Source organism: Acartia tonsa, chromosome 2 (assembly GCF_053477335.1).
Source record: "Acartia tonsa isolate MP-2025a chromosome 2, ASM5347733v1, whole genome shotgun sequence".
Taxonomy (NCBI): domain Eukaryota; kingdom Metazoa; phylum Arthropoda; class Copepoda; order Calanoida; family Acartiidae; genus Acartia; species Acartia tonsa.
This window is the reverse complement of record NC_137261.1, coordinates 25,435,496-25,452,808: the sequence shown is the minus strand read 5'-3', so window position 1 is coordinate 25,452,808 and position 17,313 is coordinate 25,435,496. Positions and strand designations below refer to the sequence as shown.

At 33.1% G+C, this 17,313-nt stretch overlaps 1 protein-coding gene across 1 annotated transcript in view; it reads right to left on the bottom strand.

Annotated features, from left to right (window-relative positions):
• oaf (BRICHOS-like domain-containing protein out at first) overlaps window positions 1-17,313 on the bottom strand; it is a 44,200-nt gene that overhangs the window by 19,388 nt on the left and 7,499 nt on the right. The window contains exons 5-6 of the mRNA XM_080149934.1: window positions 4,166-4,288; window positions 2,027-2,091 (exon numbers count right to left, since the gene is read on the bottom strand). Coding sequence (XP_080006060.1) covers window positions 2,027-2,091; window positions 4,166-4,288 — 188 coding nt within the window. The remainder of the gene's footprint in view (window positions 1-2,026; window positions 2,092-4,165; window positions 4,289-17,313) is intronic.

The window sequence follows — 17,313 nt, the reverse complement described above, 5'->3', positions numbered from 1 at the left end:
TAAACAGAGGTGGATTTTTAAAAAACTTTTTTTGTCTCAGCAAAATTAGTGAGGCTCGCTAAAAATTTTTGTGAAATATCCTCCAAAATCGCATTAAAAATCTACAAAAATTAAACAAAATCTCATGTTATAAACCCTTTTATGATTCTATTTAATTTTTGTAGATTTTTATGCAATTTTGGCGGATTTTTCACATAAAATCTTAGCGAGCCTCACTAATTATCACTTAACACAAAATTAGTAATTGATTGTTGACTTTTGAAATCATTTGATGTTAATAAAAGGATAGAATGTTCACCCGATTGCGGTATTTTAACTGCAAAAATGATATTTAAATACTTATTCCAAGCTATAAAAGAATCGTATGTTTTGATTATTTTCAAATATGCCATGTTTTTTTTACTGAAATCTAAAAGACTAGACTAGACGTTAACAAACAAAACAAAAAGCTAGTACATATAACAATAAAATGCAATAATCGGTCTTAAATTGGAAATACATTTAGATAATTTCTCTTCGAACGAATGATAATTGATGCAAAATAGAAAATAATTATTTGCTTTTTACATATTTTAGATAAATTTGCGCAGGATGAAAATAAGATTTTATAGACTTATTATATGTAAAAATGAATACATACATACGTAAATTAACTAGAAAGAAAATCTTATTATGATATGTCTATTGTTAAAGGTCCTTAAGTACATAATATTGCACAGAGACGTAGCATGGATTAGAGTAAAACGATAGAGGGGGGAAGGGATTAAACAACTGTTTGTCCCCCATCCCGTGGAATTTGGGTCTTTGAAAATTAGCCAAAAGCATCGTAAATATTAACACAGCCAAGTCGCTACAAATGAGCGAAAGTATTTTGCTAGCAGACGAAAAAGGTCCCTAAGACAAGGCCAGGTAGTTGTCTGGGTTATACATCTATTCTTATTACATTTATTATCAAGGGCTGTTAAGAATGAAACAAGGATGACAACATCCATAAGTAGCAAAGCACAAAAAATATTTATAAGAATTTAAAGATTAGTTGTCAAAAACATGTATATTAGGTAAAAAATCACAAAACCTTTTTAACATTTGTTTTATTTCTTAATATTTATATTTCAGTACTATGACTAACAGACTGACGGTCAAAGTAAATTACACAATGGATGCTCAAAACAACAAGAAATTTAATTTGATATTTTTAACTACAAAAATTTTAAAAATTAGACCATAAACACCAAAGTTATGAAGAAAAATGTGAAAATACAAAAATAGCCTAAAACCTGCTTAAAGTCAGTCTGATCGCATAGTTGTTTTCTTGAAACGACAAGAAACTAAATTCAAATACTGTAACTGAAAAAAATTTAGAAATCGGACCATAAACACCAAAGATATGGAGAAAAAATGTGAAAAATACAAAAATAGCCTAAAACCTGCTAAAAAGGGTTCTATCGCCATTGATGTTTCATAGTTAATTGTGCTCCTTTATAATGGGATTGTTGTCACAAAATTTCAGCCTTTTATCTTTTATAGGAGCCGAGAAAATCACGTTTCCCCCAAACTAAGACATACGGACATACGGACTTACGGACATACGGACAGACGGACATTTCAAATTATAGAGTAGCTTCGCTACTAAAAATAAAAAGGAAAAAGGTATAGGACAATGGCCGATAAATTGATGTACATCCCCCATGCTGATAAACAAAATTACCCCTTCTGTAGATTACAATTAGAGGTTGAAACGTTTGGACAATCAACTAATTAAACCAACCAATCAAAATTCAATAAAAGTCCCTACGCTTGTTAAGCCAACGAATAAGACGTTATTATGAGACTTTGTGGACTAGTTTAATAAACAGCTCACTGTTTCCTCCCTCCTAGTGCGCACTTACACTCTTCTAAGTTTGTCTACTTCAAAATTGATTAATTTTAAAATTAAATAGCTTCGCTACTTTAGAATGTAATCGTTCTTGTTATCTAAACATTTGTACTGGATGTATCTAATTTTAAGATATTGTGAATGTTCCTGCAAAGTTGTGGAATAATAGGTGACAGCAGATGCATCTTTGTGTAATCACATACTAATGGGTTCTCCTAAAAAAAAAGATAAAAAAGTATTACAAAGTATATATATTATAATGTAAGACAAACGAACAGTAATTAATATAGAGAAATAAAATTCATATTTAGAGGTCTAAACTAAATTTTGTTTAAATTTAAAAATTGCTTATAAAGTTGCTACGATTTAAAAATTTTGCCGCATCTTCCTATGAACCAAATCCAAACAATTCAAGTGAATAGTATCATTAAATAATAAAAAAACGTTTTCAAACAGGCTATAAAATCATCTTGTAAAACATATGAACTATCGGTAAATTATTCCTAATTATTACAGGAGTCATCACGCAAATTATTAAAACAATAAGGTGATAGGACCACAAATGTAGAACAGCTTTGCTTTAATCTAAGAGTTCGATTTATTTTTACAAATGATTTGTTCATGTATAAGAGTTGGTGTAATTCTTCTAGTTAGAATTTTACTTAACTTTTGAAATTCTCCATTCTGAGCTGGATCTTTAAATCATTTTGGTGGTGAGCCAGATCGGGGTAAGCCAACTTTCCACCAATAGGGGCACAGCATTTTATGAAATGCCGCGCTGTGATTGGCTGAAATTCGGCACACCCCGATCTGGCTCACCACTAAAATGATTCAAAGATCTAGCTCTGTTATTTATTTGATCATGTTTTTTTTCCTCCTTATTTACTTCTCATACTTCAGACATACAATGTAATGTGTAATTGTTTTTTAAAGATTCCTTATGTAATATTATACTATATTATATTGCGTCTTTATTTGTGTAATTAATTCTTAGCTTCTTATAACATTTATTATGTAATTAAGCATTTTATTATCCCCATACATTACATAATATTTTTGTAAATATATATAATATGAAAACAAAACAAAATGTTAACATTTGGTAGTTGCAAAACTATTTGGAATTAACAAATACTACTGAAATTTAAAACATAGATACTTGTTTTACAAGTCTAAAGGGATAGTTGCACGACACGCATTTAACGAGTTTTGGATACTTGTAGAAGTGAACCTGGTAATGTTTTTGTAGAATATGAGATATATATAAAGGTTAGCCATGAAGATATTTGAAATAAAAATAAACTTTTACCGGGAGTTTCGTCCAAAAATGTCTAATTTGTGTAGATAAAAGTCACGATTTAAGTCTTGATATTTTAGAACTACCTGGTAGAAAATTGAAATTCTTTCAAATATATTCTCAAAAAATGAAGTTTAAACCATTGAACAGGAAAACATATGCAGTTCACTAAATTCAGTTTAAATGAATTTCGTGCAACTACCCTTCAACATGGTCTGTTGGTCACATTTCAAAAGACTTATGTTCAAAGTTTTCTTGATTATTTTGATATGATATATCAAATAATCTCAGTCTTTTTTATTACAACTCACTTTTCCGTTTATCCATCCAACATTTTTTGCTACTTATGGATGTTGTCATCCTTGCTAAAAATGTACAAATATCTAGGCTCATGTTTTTTTTTAATATAATCGATCAAATACATCACTTCAAATGATTTACTTCAAAAGTAAAAAACTAAGGGAGGATTGCATTTAAGAATAATGGTTGCATGAGTGTAAACATTATGTCTTAGCCCACTTATCTTCTTCTTAACTTATAACATAGTTCTACAAATTATTTCTTTTATATACTTTTACAAATAAAGCAAAGGGGGGGGGGGGAGGCATTACACTAGTCCCTAAACTTTCATATTGACGGTTTCTTATTAGTTGGCTTAACAACTTTGGATATTTTCACTGAATTTCATTGGTTGGTTCATTAAATTGAGTGTCCAAACGTTTCGACCAATGATTGTATTCTACAGAAAGGATAATTGTGTGTATCATCATGGGGGATCTACATCGATTAACCGGCCATCAATTAATTATAGAGTAGCTACTAAAAATCAGCTAGAAGTCTAAACCTGACCTAAATATGGCAATCCCTTTTTCAAAAATTATTTTACACATAATAATTCTATCCAGTGATGTATAGCTGCCAAAAACATCTTCAGCTCGATTAAAGCTTCACCTTCCTCGCCGTGCATCTCATCCCCTCCCCCTTTTTGTTACCTGAACAGTGTTGCCCCTGTGCTCTTCTGCCACTCTGACCGCTGCTTGATGTCTCTGTCTTAGCTTGGTCACTGCATCCGTAGGTATAAGGTCACCAGAATACGAGGATATAAAACAGACAACCTAAATATTCATTGTTGAAATTTTCATTAAAAAACAATGTCAAATATGTATATAAAAATATATATAAAAAAAATACGGACTGACAGACTCCCAAAGATAATTGCTACAAAATTTTTATACAACTTTATTTAACTAGGTTTAAATAATTTTCCTGTATGGCTTCGAAACCGATTAATCTCTGCTCAGGCCTTCGGCCCCTCGGGGTTACAAAACTGATACCCGCGGAAAGCTGTCTATATTACGATGCGATAAAAAACAGTCGGAGGAGAGTAAGCACACACGAAAATATATGCTTAATTTTACTGAACCATACTTACGTTGAGACTAAAGGACTTATGGACGGACAAAATGAGATATAGAGTAACCTATCCAGAAAATAGATAAAATACGAATGGTTTTAAACATTTTGTGTGTTTGAGTGATTTAGATGAAGACTAAAATGCATTTTGTTTATTATTTTTGAGTTCTATTTGTATACATAGTGAGGTAGAGTGGGAAGGATCCCTTTAGGCATCCAGTGGACCATACAGATCCCCAATTAATCATTTTTAAAAAGGTAAATTGTAAAACAAGGGGCAAGGGTCTGGCTTTGTTGTATTTGTCTAGGTTAAGCTGGGTACAGGACAGGGTAGCCCCGCAGGGTAAGAACAAGCCTGAGGGAATATTCTTGAAAGAATTGATTGTGCAGGTGGTGGACCCTTAAGTTATTTCCTGTACCACTTTTTTCATTTTTTAGACTTTGAGGGGTCGTTTCATATTATATATCATACCCCTAACATTCCAACATTCGAGATATATTGGAGGGATTATAAATGGGGGAGGGGAGGCATAGATGATTTCAACTATTTCAAACAATCAACCTCTTGGTTGAACGACCTTTGTTTTTAATTCTTTACTGGTTATGGTAAAGAGTTGTGCTTGTAGTGGGCCAATGAATTCCTCCCCCTCTTACTTTTAATGTCTACTAAATAATTGAGGAATTATACCAAAGAATGCCAAGGGAATAACAAATGACAAACAATGATTAAAACTGGGCCAACTTAGAATAATGGCATCATTAAGTACAAAGGGGGGGGGGGGGCGAAAGTGACACTTTTTGAAACCAAATCTAAAAGTCAACAAAGGAACTCAACTAAAAAAAAGAGTTACAGGTTTGAGATTTTGCATGGCAGTTGCTTTATAGGGGTAAAATATGGAACTGTGAAGAAACGGCGGCGCAACCGCCGAAAACCGCCGTTTCCCGCCGAAATTTTTTTTTGCCTTTTCACGGCGGTTTTCGGCGGTTGCGACGCCGTTTCTTCACAGTTCCATATTGTACCCCTATAAAGCAACTGCCATGCAAAATGTCAGGCCTGTAACTCTTTTTTTAGTTGAGTTCCTTTGACTTTTAGTTTTGGTTTCAAAAAGTGTCACTTTCGCCCCCCCCCCCCCCCTTTAAAATCTTTATTTGAAAAGGAAACTAAACTTTTGCTCGAACAAAAAATTAATAAGGGAATCCTGCATTTAAAAGATTTTGAAACACCTCCATAACCTAATCGGGCTATATACTTAAAGTAAACAAAAATAGAATTTTGACATACTATTTTGGACTACCTAATGTATTATTATAAAAAGAAAAGAAATATATTTTGCGCAATTCAATCGAAAATATTATCTTTAAAGAGTAAAATCAACAGAACAAGATAGGTAGTTTTTTTTTGATTGATCGATATAATTCCATGCAGACCAAGATGTTCATTAAAGGAATCTCATATAGTCTCTGAAATCTGTTGTCTATTAACACACTTCATAAATTTTAAAAGTGACATTTTCACTGGATTCATGCATTATTTAAATATAATGTTTAAAATTTTTCTTAAGATTTTTTACACTGTCAACAGGGAGTAAGGGAGGGGACAATGGCTCAAATATTTAATTTTTAAGAGTCTAAGACTTTGGGTACTGGCTTAAAGGGAATGTGCACGAATTCAGCAGTTTCTGACTGACTTTGGGTACTAGCGCATCAATGCCCTGCTAACTAGCTGAGTTAGTTTTGAATATAGCAGACAGAAAAATTTGTTTAGATGGCTGGTTTAAAAAAATATTTTTTCCCAAGAAAATGTTATTTCATGTATAGAAACTCTACTGTGATATTTATGTATTAAACAATCTAAGAACCCCTTGAATTTAGGTGGCAGTTAAAAATATATGAGAAGGGTTGACAATGTTCTAAGCACGATTTTTCTAGTGATTAATTACATTATATTTACTACATTGTGATGTATTGGTAATTTAATTTTGAAGTAAATGATTTTTTCTTAGAACTAATTTTGTTCTAAATTCTATTACCATGATCCCTTTACAATTTTGGTCAAATTTTTTGGATAAATCTGGTTTTCATCGCTTTTCAGTGAAAAATCTTAAATTGAATTAATTGCCCATTGTCCCCTCCCTTACTCCCTGCACTGTCACACATTTTCACTTCTGTCGGAAGAGAGTTCCAAAGTTAGATTTTCAGTTGGAAAAAAATGTTTTCTCAGTTCTGTTTTAGTTTGTATTGTTTTAAGATTGTATTGACATGAAGATAAGTAGAATTCCTTAAGAAACATACACTGATTCAAATTAAGTTTTCTGAATGACTGTCTCTGTTTGAAAATATCCCTAATGTCCAGCAACATTGCAATATGTTGTATCTTGACAAAAAGCAATTTTCAAGTGCAACATTCCTGAATATTTTTACAAAATTGAATAAATTTTCAAGATAATTTGTTAGAAAAGTGAATATTTAAGTAGACACTGTGCAAGGTCAGTTATTTAGTTACTTTATATACTGTCAAAGTGTTCAAATATTTGAATTTTTTAGTTTCAATACATTGTATCAAATCTTAGGGGGTTGAATTATATAATATAGTAATTGTAAATACAATTACAGCTTTAAAGAATACCAAAGCACGAAAACATTTTAAGAAAACAATTTTCAAAAATGTTTCAAACATAAAAAAAAAATAAAGAGGGTAATTTTTTGCGTATTTTGCGTAAAGTTATGTGTTAGCGTTTAGTCAAATGCTCTTATTAAGTCAAACTGTTCATAATTATTAACAAATGTATTAAGATGAAATGGTCATAATTAAGAACAGTTTGACTTCATAAGCAAAAGCATGACTAAAACCAGCTTTACGAAAAATGACCCCCTTTTGTTTATACCCGCCCCTACATATGCTGAAGAGTGATAAAAAGTTTTAGATCAATTAATGATATTCTTAAAGTGTTTATTATGTTGTAAGAAGCCAGCAGCAGTATAGTAATAGTTGTAGTTGTAGTAGTAGTATCTATGCATTTCTTAATTTGTATGCAACACCAGCAGTCAGATACACACAATAGGGGTAGGTACTACCAGGGCAACAGGGGTTCTATGTACGGGGGGTTGGTGAAGAGATTTATTGCCTAATTCTTCTATACAACATATCAAGGTCACTTTGTGTGTGGGTTTTGTGTGTGTGTGTGTGTGTGAGTTGGTTTAATTGAGGGAAGGAAGTTAACATTAGAATCATATTGTTGGAATACTAAAACTTCTTCTTTATACAAAGCTTTTTTTAATCTAATCAAGAAAATAATAGTTAATATTAAGTCTTTTCTTCCTAATATTTACAAGTTATCAAAGTCATACTCCAGGTGGATAGATTAATAATCAGTCCTATTATGACAGTGTCTGTATCCTAAGACAGGATATGTAAAGTCTGATAGCTTAACAGTTTAAATAAGCTAAATTTTTACTTTTGAAACAAAAGTCTCTTGTAATAAAACAGACTAAGTCAAAATTGACCTAATAAATAACATGAATCTTGAGTTGGCCCTTGTAGCTACATAAATTAGACAAACATCAAAAAAATTATATAAAGTTTTGTTTTTAATTTATAGTAAGTCTAATCCTATTACATAGTAGTAATGTTTTTTGTCTATATATTCAGATTTTGATAACTACTTAACCGATTGATTTCTTTATTTTAGGGATGTTTCACATGGGTACTAGGATGGTTATATGTTTCCTTATTTTGATATCCAAGTCTTAGGATTAATCATGGTTATGCTTCTAAGTGAAAGAGCAAATAGATTTTGGCAACAGCAAAAACTATGACATCTTTTAGTTTAAATTATAAATCAATATTTTATTTATATTTTTTAATAAAAGATGATTCAATATGCAAGTTATGCAGAGTTAGGCAGTGAAAAAAAAGTTTTAACAAAGAAGACAATTCTTTTTATGCATTATGAAACACAAAAGCTAAACTCTTAAAAGCATAAATACAGACTAATTACAAACATTTTTCAGTCAATCCTGGCTTAAGGCTGTACTGTGATTATATTTGACTTTTTCTTCACGGGACCAAGGTAAAGTTTTAAAAGTTGAACTTATGCATCAGTTGATGAATGAATAGTCTTAATCAAGTTATTAAATTAATGAATAGCCACAGTTTTTATACAAACTTAAGGAATAAGAATAGTACACTATTACAACTGCATCAAATAAAGAAGATGCAAAGTATTGTATATATTATGTAAGACACAATAATTATGCAGAAGAATGGATGCAGATTTAATTTAAAAGTTGAGTGGGTAGGTGGTGGTAGTTTAAGTACTTACAGTCTTGGGATTACGTGGTTCGATATTACCTATTCTAACAATGTGGGTCCTTTTTTCTATGAATCATAATTCAGAACAGTTTGACTTAATAAGCGCATTTGACTAAACGGTAACACACAACTTTACGTAAAATACGCAAAATGACCCCCTTAGTGTTTAATGTTTGGTTTCAAGGAACTCTTTTTTAAAATGCGTAGAAACCTCGCAGACTATGCTCCTCAAAAAAAATCTTTGAAAAAATATTAACAATGGGGTTTTAAGGTATGTAAACTATACATCATTTTAAAATTAATGTCTTGTTTTAAATACAATTATTATTTAATTTTAAATTCATTTTTTGTCTATGTGGGTTTGGATTGATTCCAGTTGGTTTCCAATATCATTAGAGTAAAAAACTAGAGGGAGAAAGGGTTAAATAACTGTATCTCCCCAACGTATCAACCTTGTGCAACCTTACTATTAACACAGCCAAGTATCAGAAAATAATTTAAAAGCAGACGAAAAGTGTCATTGAAAAAGGAAGGGAGGTAGTTGTCTGTATATACATCTATACTATAGATCTGTTCTAATATCAACTTCCCTTCCCTTGACTCCTTTGGCATTAAAATAAAATTATTTGAAAAACATTAGATGAATGATTAAATAAAAGGGGGGGGGGAAGGTTTAATGCAACCATCTCGTAATCAATGTATAAATGGCACTTAGAATTCGAATTTCGATCTGACATTTTGCATGAGTAATCCTTGGTAGGTCTATTTTCCCTAAATCGAACAAAAACTTGAAAAAGTAACAGCTAACGGCTCAGCCGTTTAGCCGTTCTTTGGCTATTTTTAGGGCAAATCTGTCAAAAATTACGTAGAAATCAACATTTTAAAACATATTTCTGCTTTAAATCATGTGAAATGATACAAAAAATATTTTTTTAGATTTCTAGTACCAGCAACTACCGGCTAGAATCGTTTAAAAACTTTTTGGATCGGAAAAGAGCATTATGTGGAGAGAGGATTCGTGATTTATTTCCATAGAAAAAAGCCAAAAAATTACTAAGCGGCTGAGCTGCCGGCCGTTAGCCGTTACTTTTCCAACTTTTTGTTTGATTTAGGGAAAATAGAACTAACAAAGATTACTCATGCAAAATTTTATATCGAAATTCGAATTCTAAGTGCCATTTATACATTGATTACGAGATGGTTGCATTAAACCCCCCCCCCCCCCCTTACTAAATATGAGACTCATTATTCAATTCTAAAATCTCATATGATTATTTTAATTTGATTTCTAAATATCAAATAACTTGTAAATCATAACGGAATTATTCAAAATTGAAAAAAAGTACGAAGTAATGTAATGTAGCAGAAAATCAGCCTTGAAATATTAAGATTATTTACCAGTATATGCAGATTAATTACAAGTACATCATGATAGGGAATAAAGTTGGGAAACAAGATGCATATATATCATACATATATTAGGGTGCCTAGCAATTAGGCCATATAAGAAAATATCAACCTAATTATAAGTATAGGTAACAAACACTATTCAAATTCTAAGCCTATATTATATTAAAGCAATTAATCAAATTAAGCTTTAGCATTTAAATTAAAAGTATGTTGAAACTTTTGAGGTCTAAATGACAAGATACTGTTTTGAAAATTAAAACAAGTAGCTCTAAAATTATTTAGGGTCAGATTTTAAAATTCAATTGAGGTCAATATCAGAGGTTCCAAAACATATACAGGGTGGGCCAGATAAATCAGGACTTTTTCTTATTTTTAAACAAATGAACATAAAATCGTCAATTTTAAAGATTTTATTGAATTTTAAAAACTGGGAAGTAAACTAGGTATATGACTATTAAAGGGGGATGTGGAAAATAACCATTTGGGCAGGGGGGGGGGGTTTACTCGAGAACCCTTAGAGCTAGAGGGAGCTAATTTTGGATTTAAGCTTCTATGGGGCCAAAGTTACTTTTAAAATTATCGTCGACCCCCCACCCCCCCCCCAAAAAAATTTTTTTTTTGGGGGGGGGGGGTAAAAATTTTTTTTATTGCATTTCTCGCCGAATTAGGCAATTTGGAATCATTTGAGACCATGTTATTTTTTTCAAAAATTTTTCGCCTTACAAGCAACCCTGCGGGGGGACTTAGTCATTTTTTTCAAATTCTCGTTTATGAAGGTATATCTTAAATACAGTATGCTACTCTCTTAGTTTTAAAGATAATTGGATGAAATCTTTTTGATTGTGTCACTAATTACCCCAAGTTTTGGTATCTTAAAAAAAAACGGCGGCGGGACCGCCGCTCCCGCCGTTTTCCGCCGCCACCAAAAAAGAAATTTTTTATTGCATTTCTCGCCGAATTAGGCAATTTGGAATCATTTGAGACCAAGTTATTTTTTCAAAAATTTTTCCCCTAACAAGCAACCCTGCGGGGGGGACTTAGTCATTTTTTTCAAATTCTCGTTTATGAAGGTATATCTTAAATACTGTATGCTACTCTCTTAGTTTTAAAGATAATTGGATGAAATCTTTTTGATTGTGTCACTAATTACCCCAAGTTTTGATTCAGTTATGTTAAAAAGTATTATTTAAAAAAATCAGGTTGATATCTTTAAAAATAAGCTCAGAACTCATATTTTTAGCGTTTGGGGGGTTTTTGTGCTCCACAAGCCCTAAGAAGGAAAGTCCCAAAATGAATCTGTAATGGTTCGTTGATTCAGTTATGTTAAAAAAGTATTATTTAAAAAAAATCAGGTTGATATCTTTAAAAATAAGCTCAGAACTCATATTTTTAGCGTTTGGGGGGTTTTTGTGCTCCACAAGCCCTAAGAAGGAAAGTGCCGAAATTCAATTTTCAAAGTTTTATGTGTACATCCAGTCGTATAAGAGAGCCTACAAAAAGAATTAGGTTGATAACTATAAAAATAAGCCCACACGGCCTTCCCAAACTTGGGTAAGGTTGATATCTTTAAAAATAAGCTCAGAACTCATATTTTTAGCGTTTGGGGGGTTTTTGTGCTCCACAAGCCCTAAGAAGGAAAGTGCCGAAATTCAATTTTCAAAGTTTTATGTGTACATCCAGTCGTATAAGAGAGCCTACAAAAAGAATTAGGTTGATAACTATAAAAATAAGCCCACACGGCCTTCCCAAACTTGGGGTGAGGGGGGGGGGGGAAGTTTGTACAGTTATAGGAAATAAAATTCAGTACTAAAGTTTGGGAGGGCCGTGTGGGTTTGTTTTTAGAGTTATCAACCTAATTCTTTTTGTGAGCTCTCTTATATGACTGGATCTACACATAAAACTTTGAAAATTGAATTTTGGGACTTTCCCTCTAGGGGCTAGTGGAGCAAAAGACCCCCCCAAACACTAAAAATTTAAGTTCTGAGCTTATTTTTAGAGATATTGAGATTATTTTTTTTTCAGAATTTGGAATCATTTGAGACCATGTTATTTTTTTCAAAAATTTTTCGCCTTACAAGCAACCCTGCGGGGGGACTTAGTCATTTTTTTCAAATTCTCGTTTATGAAGGTATATCTTAAATACAGTATGCTACTCTCTTAGTTTTAAAGATAATTGGATGAAATCTTTTTGATTGTGTCACTAATTACCCCAAGTTTTGGTATCTTTAAAAAAAACGGCGGCGGGACCGCCGCTGCCGCCGTCCGCCGCCGTTTTCCGCCGCCACCAAAAAAGAATTTTTTTATTGCATTTCTCGCCGAATTAGGCAATTTGGAATCATTTGAGACCATGTTATTTTTTCAAAAATTTTTCCCCTAACAAGCAACCCTGCGGGGGGGAAAATTTTTGAAAAAAATAACATGAACTCAAATGATTCCAAATTGCCTAATTCGGCGAGAAATATAATAAAATAAAATTTTTGGTGGCGGCGGAAAAGGCGGCGGGAGCGGCGGTCCCGCCGCCGTTTTTTTAAAAGATACCAATAGTTGGGGTAATTAGTGACCCAGCCCAAAAGATTTCATCCAATTATCTCTAAAACTAAGAGAGTAGCATACTGTATTTAAGATATACCTTCATAAACGCCGCGGTTTTTTTTAAAGATACCAATAGTTGGGGTAAGGGGGGGGGAGTTTGTACAGTTATAGGAAATGAAATTCAGTACTAAAGTTTGGGAGGGCCGTGTGGGTTTGTTTTTAGAGTTATCAACCTAATTCTTTTTGTGAGCTCTCTTATATGACTGGATCTACACATAAAACTTTGAAAATTGAATTTTGGGACTTTCCCTCTAGGGGCTAGTGGAGCAAAAGACCCCCCCAAACACTAAAAATTTAAGTTCTGAGCTTATTTTTAGAGATATTGAGATGATTTTTTCTCAGAAACCTTTTTTAACAAAACCAAACTAAGTAATCATTGGAGATTTCATTTTGGGACTTTCCTTCTAGGGGCTTGTGGAGCAACAGACCCCCAAAAACACTAAAAATATGCGATCTGAGCTTTTTTTTAAAGATATCAACCTGATTTTTTTTAAATAAAACTTTTTTAACATAACTAGATCAACGAACCAATACAGATTTCATTTTGGGACTTTCCTTCTAGGGGCTAGTGGAGCAAAAGACCCCCCCCCCCAAACACTAAAAAGGGGGGGGGGCGAAAGTGACACTTTTTGAAACCAAAACTAAAAGTCAAAGGAACTCAACTAAGAAAAGAGTTACAGGTCTGACATTTTGCATGGCAGTTGCTTTATAGGGGTACAATATGGAACTGTGAAGAAACGGCGGCGCAACCGCCGAAAACCGCCGAAAAAAGGCAACAAAAATTACGGCGGGAAACGGCGGTTTTCGGCGGTTGCGCCGCCGTTTCTTCACAGTTCCATATTGTACCCCTGTAAAGCAACTGCCATGCAAAATCTCAGACCTGTAACCCTTTTTTTAGTTGAGTTCCTTTGTTGACTCTTAGTTTTGGTTTCAAAAAGTGTCACTTTCGCCCCCCCCCTTTAAGTTCTGAGCTTATTTTTAGAGATATTGAGATGATTTTTTTTCAGAAACCTTTTTTAACATAACCAAACTAAGTAATCATTGCAGATTTCATTTTGGAACTTTCCTTCTAGGGGCTTGTGGAGCAACAGACCCCCAAAAACACCAAAAATATCGTTCTGAGCTTATTTTTAAAGATATCAACCTGATTTTTTTTAAATAATACTTTTTAACATAATTGAATCAACGAACCATTACAGATTTCATTTTGGGACTTTCCTTCTAGGGGCTTGTGGAGCAACAGACCCCCAAAAACACTAAAAATATGCATTCTGAGCTTATTTTTAAAGATATCAACCTGATTTTTTATTGGGACTTCATTTTGGGACTTTCCTTCTAGGAGCTAGTGGAGCAAAATACTCCAAAAACACTAAAAATATGAGTTCTGAGCTTATTTTTAAAAATGTCAATCTGATTTTTTAAAGAAAACTTTTTTAACATAACCGAATTAAGGAACCATTACAAAGGGGGGGCCGGGGGGCGAAAGTGACACTTTTTGAAACCAAAACTAAGAGTCAACAAAGGAACTCAACTAAAAAAAGGGTTACAGGTCTGAGATTTTGCATGGCAGTTGCTTTATAGGGGTACAATATGGAACTGTGAAGAAACGGCGGCGCAACCGCGAAAACCGCCATTTCCCGCCGTAATTTTTGTTGCCTTTTCTCGGCGGTTTTCGGCGGTTGCTCCGCCGTTTCTTCACAGTTCCATATTGTACCCCTATAAAGCAACTGCCATGCAAAATGTCAGACCTGTAACTCTTTTTTTTAGTTGAGTTCCTTTAACTTTTAATTTTGGTTTCAAAAAGTGTCACTTTCGCCCCCCCCCCCCCTTTCATTTTGGGAGTTTCCTTCTAGGGGCTAGTGGAGCAAAAGACCCCCAAAACACTAAAAATATGAGTTCTGAGCTTATTTTTAAAGATATCAACTTCCTTTTTTTTAGAACACTTTTTTAACATAACCAAACTTGGTAACTTTTACAGATTTCATTTTGGGACTTTCCTTCTATAAGCTAGTGGAGCAAAAGACCCTAAAACAATAAAAATCTGTAAAAGTTACCAAGTTCGGTCATGTTAAAAAAGTGTTCTTAAAAAAAATCAGGTTGATATCTTTAAAAATAAGGTCAGAACTCATATTTTTAGTGTTTTGGGGGTCTTTTGCTCAACTAGACCCTAGAAAGAAAGTCCGAAAATGAAATCTGTAATGCTTTCTTAGTTCGGTTATGTTAAAAAAGTATTATTTAAAAAAATCAGGTTGATATCTTTAAAAATAAGCTCAGAACTCATATTTTTAGAGTTTTTGGGGGTCTGTTGCTCCACAAGCCCCTAGAAGGAAAGTCCCAAAATGAAATCTGCAATGATTACTTAGTTTGGTTGTGTTAAAAAAGTTTTCTGAAAAAAAACATCTTAATATCTCTAAAAATAAGCTCAGAACCTAAATGTTTAGTGTTTGTGGGTCTTTTGCTCCACTAGCCCCAAGAAGGGAAGTCCAAAAATGAAATCTGCAATGATTACTTAGTTTGGTTATGTAATAAAAGGTTTCTAAAAAAAATCATCCCAATATCTCTAAAAATAAGCTCAGAACTTAAATTTTTAGTGTTTGGGGGGGTCTTTTGCTCCACTAGCCCCTAGAAGGAAAGTTCCAAAATGAAATCTGTAATGGTTCGTTGATTCAGTTATGTTAAAAAAGTATTATTTAAAAAGAATCAGGTTGATATCTTTAAAAATAAGCTCAGAACGCATATTTTTAGTGTTTTTGGGGGTCTGTTGCTCCACAAGCCCCTAGAAGGAAAGTCCCAAAATGAAATCTCAAATGATTACTTAGTTTGGTTATGTTAAAAAAGGTTTCTGACAAAAAAATCATCTCAATATCTCTAAAAATAAGCTCAGAACTTAAATTTTTAGTGTTTGGGGGGGTCTTTTGCTCCACTAGCCCCTAGAAGGAAAGTCCCAAAATGAAATCTGTAATGGTTCGTTGATCTAGTTATGTTAAAAAAGTTTTATTTAAAAAAAATCAGGTTGATATCTTTAAAAATAAGCTCAGAACGCATATTTTTAGTGTTTTTGGGGGTCTGTTGCTCCACAAGCCCCTAGAAGGAAAGTCCAAAAATGAAATCTCCAATGATTACTTAGTTTGGTTTTGTTAAAAAAGGTTTCTGAAAAAAAAATAATCTCAATATCTCTAAAAATAAGCTCAGAACTTAAATTTTTAGTGTTTGCGGGGGTCTTTTGCTCCACTAGCCCCTAGAGGGAAAGTGCCGAAATTCAATTTTCAAAGTTTTATGTGTACATCCAGTCGTATAAGAGAGCCTACAAAAAGAATTAGGTTGATAACTATAAAAATAAGCCCACACGGCCTTCCCAAACTTTTATACTGAATTTCATTTCCTATAACTGTACAAACTTCCCCCCCCCCCCCTCACCCCAAGTTTGGGAAGGCCGTGTGGGCTTATTTTTATAGTTATCAACCTAATTCTTTTTGTAGGCTCTCTTATACGACTGGATGTACACATAAAACTTTGAAAATTGAATTTCGGCACTTTCCTTCTTAGGGCTTGTGGAGCACAAAAACCCCCCAAACGCTAAAAATATGAGTTCTGAGCTTATTTTTAAAGATATCAACCTTACCCAAGTTTGGGAAGGCCGTGTGGGCTTATTTTTATAGTTATCAACCTAATTCTTTTTGTAGGCTCTCTTATACGACTGGATGTACACATAAAACTTTGAAAATTGAATTTCGGCACTTTCCTTCTTAGGGCTTGTGGAGCACAAAAACCCCCCAAACGCTAAAAATATGAGTTCTGAGCTTATTTTAAAAGATATCAACCTTACCCAAGTTTGGGAAGGCCGTGTGGGCTTATTTTTATAGTTATCAACCTAATTCTTTTTGTAGGCTCTCTTATACGACTGGATGTACACATAAAACTTTGAAAATTGAATTTCGGCACTTTCCTTCTTAGGGCTTGTGGAGCACAAAAACCCCCCAAACGCTAAAAATATGAGTTCTGAGCTTATTTTTAAAGATATCAACCTGATTTTTTTTAAATAACACTTTTTTAACATAACTGAATCAACGAACCATTACAGATTCATTTTGGGACTTTCCTTCTTAGGGCTTGTGGAGCACAAAAACCCCCCAAACGCTAAAAATATGAGTTCTGAGCTTATTTTTAAAGATATCAACCTGATTTTTTTAAATAATACTTTTTTAACATAACTGAATCAACGAACCATTACAGATTTCATTTTGGGACTTTCCTTCTTGGGGCTTGTGGAGCACAAAACCCCCCAAACACTAAAAATATGAGTTCTGAGCTTATTTTTAAAGATATCAACCTGATTTTTTAAAAATAATACTTTTTTAACATAATCGAATCAACAAACCATTACAGATTTCATATTGGGACTTTCCTTCTAGG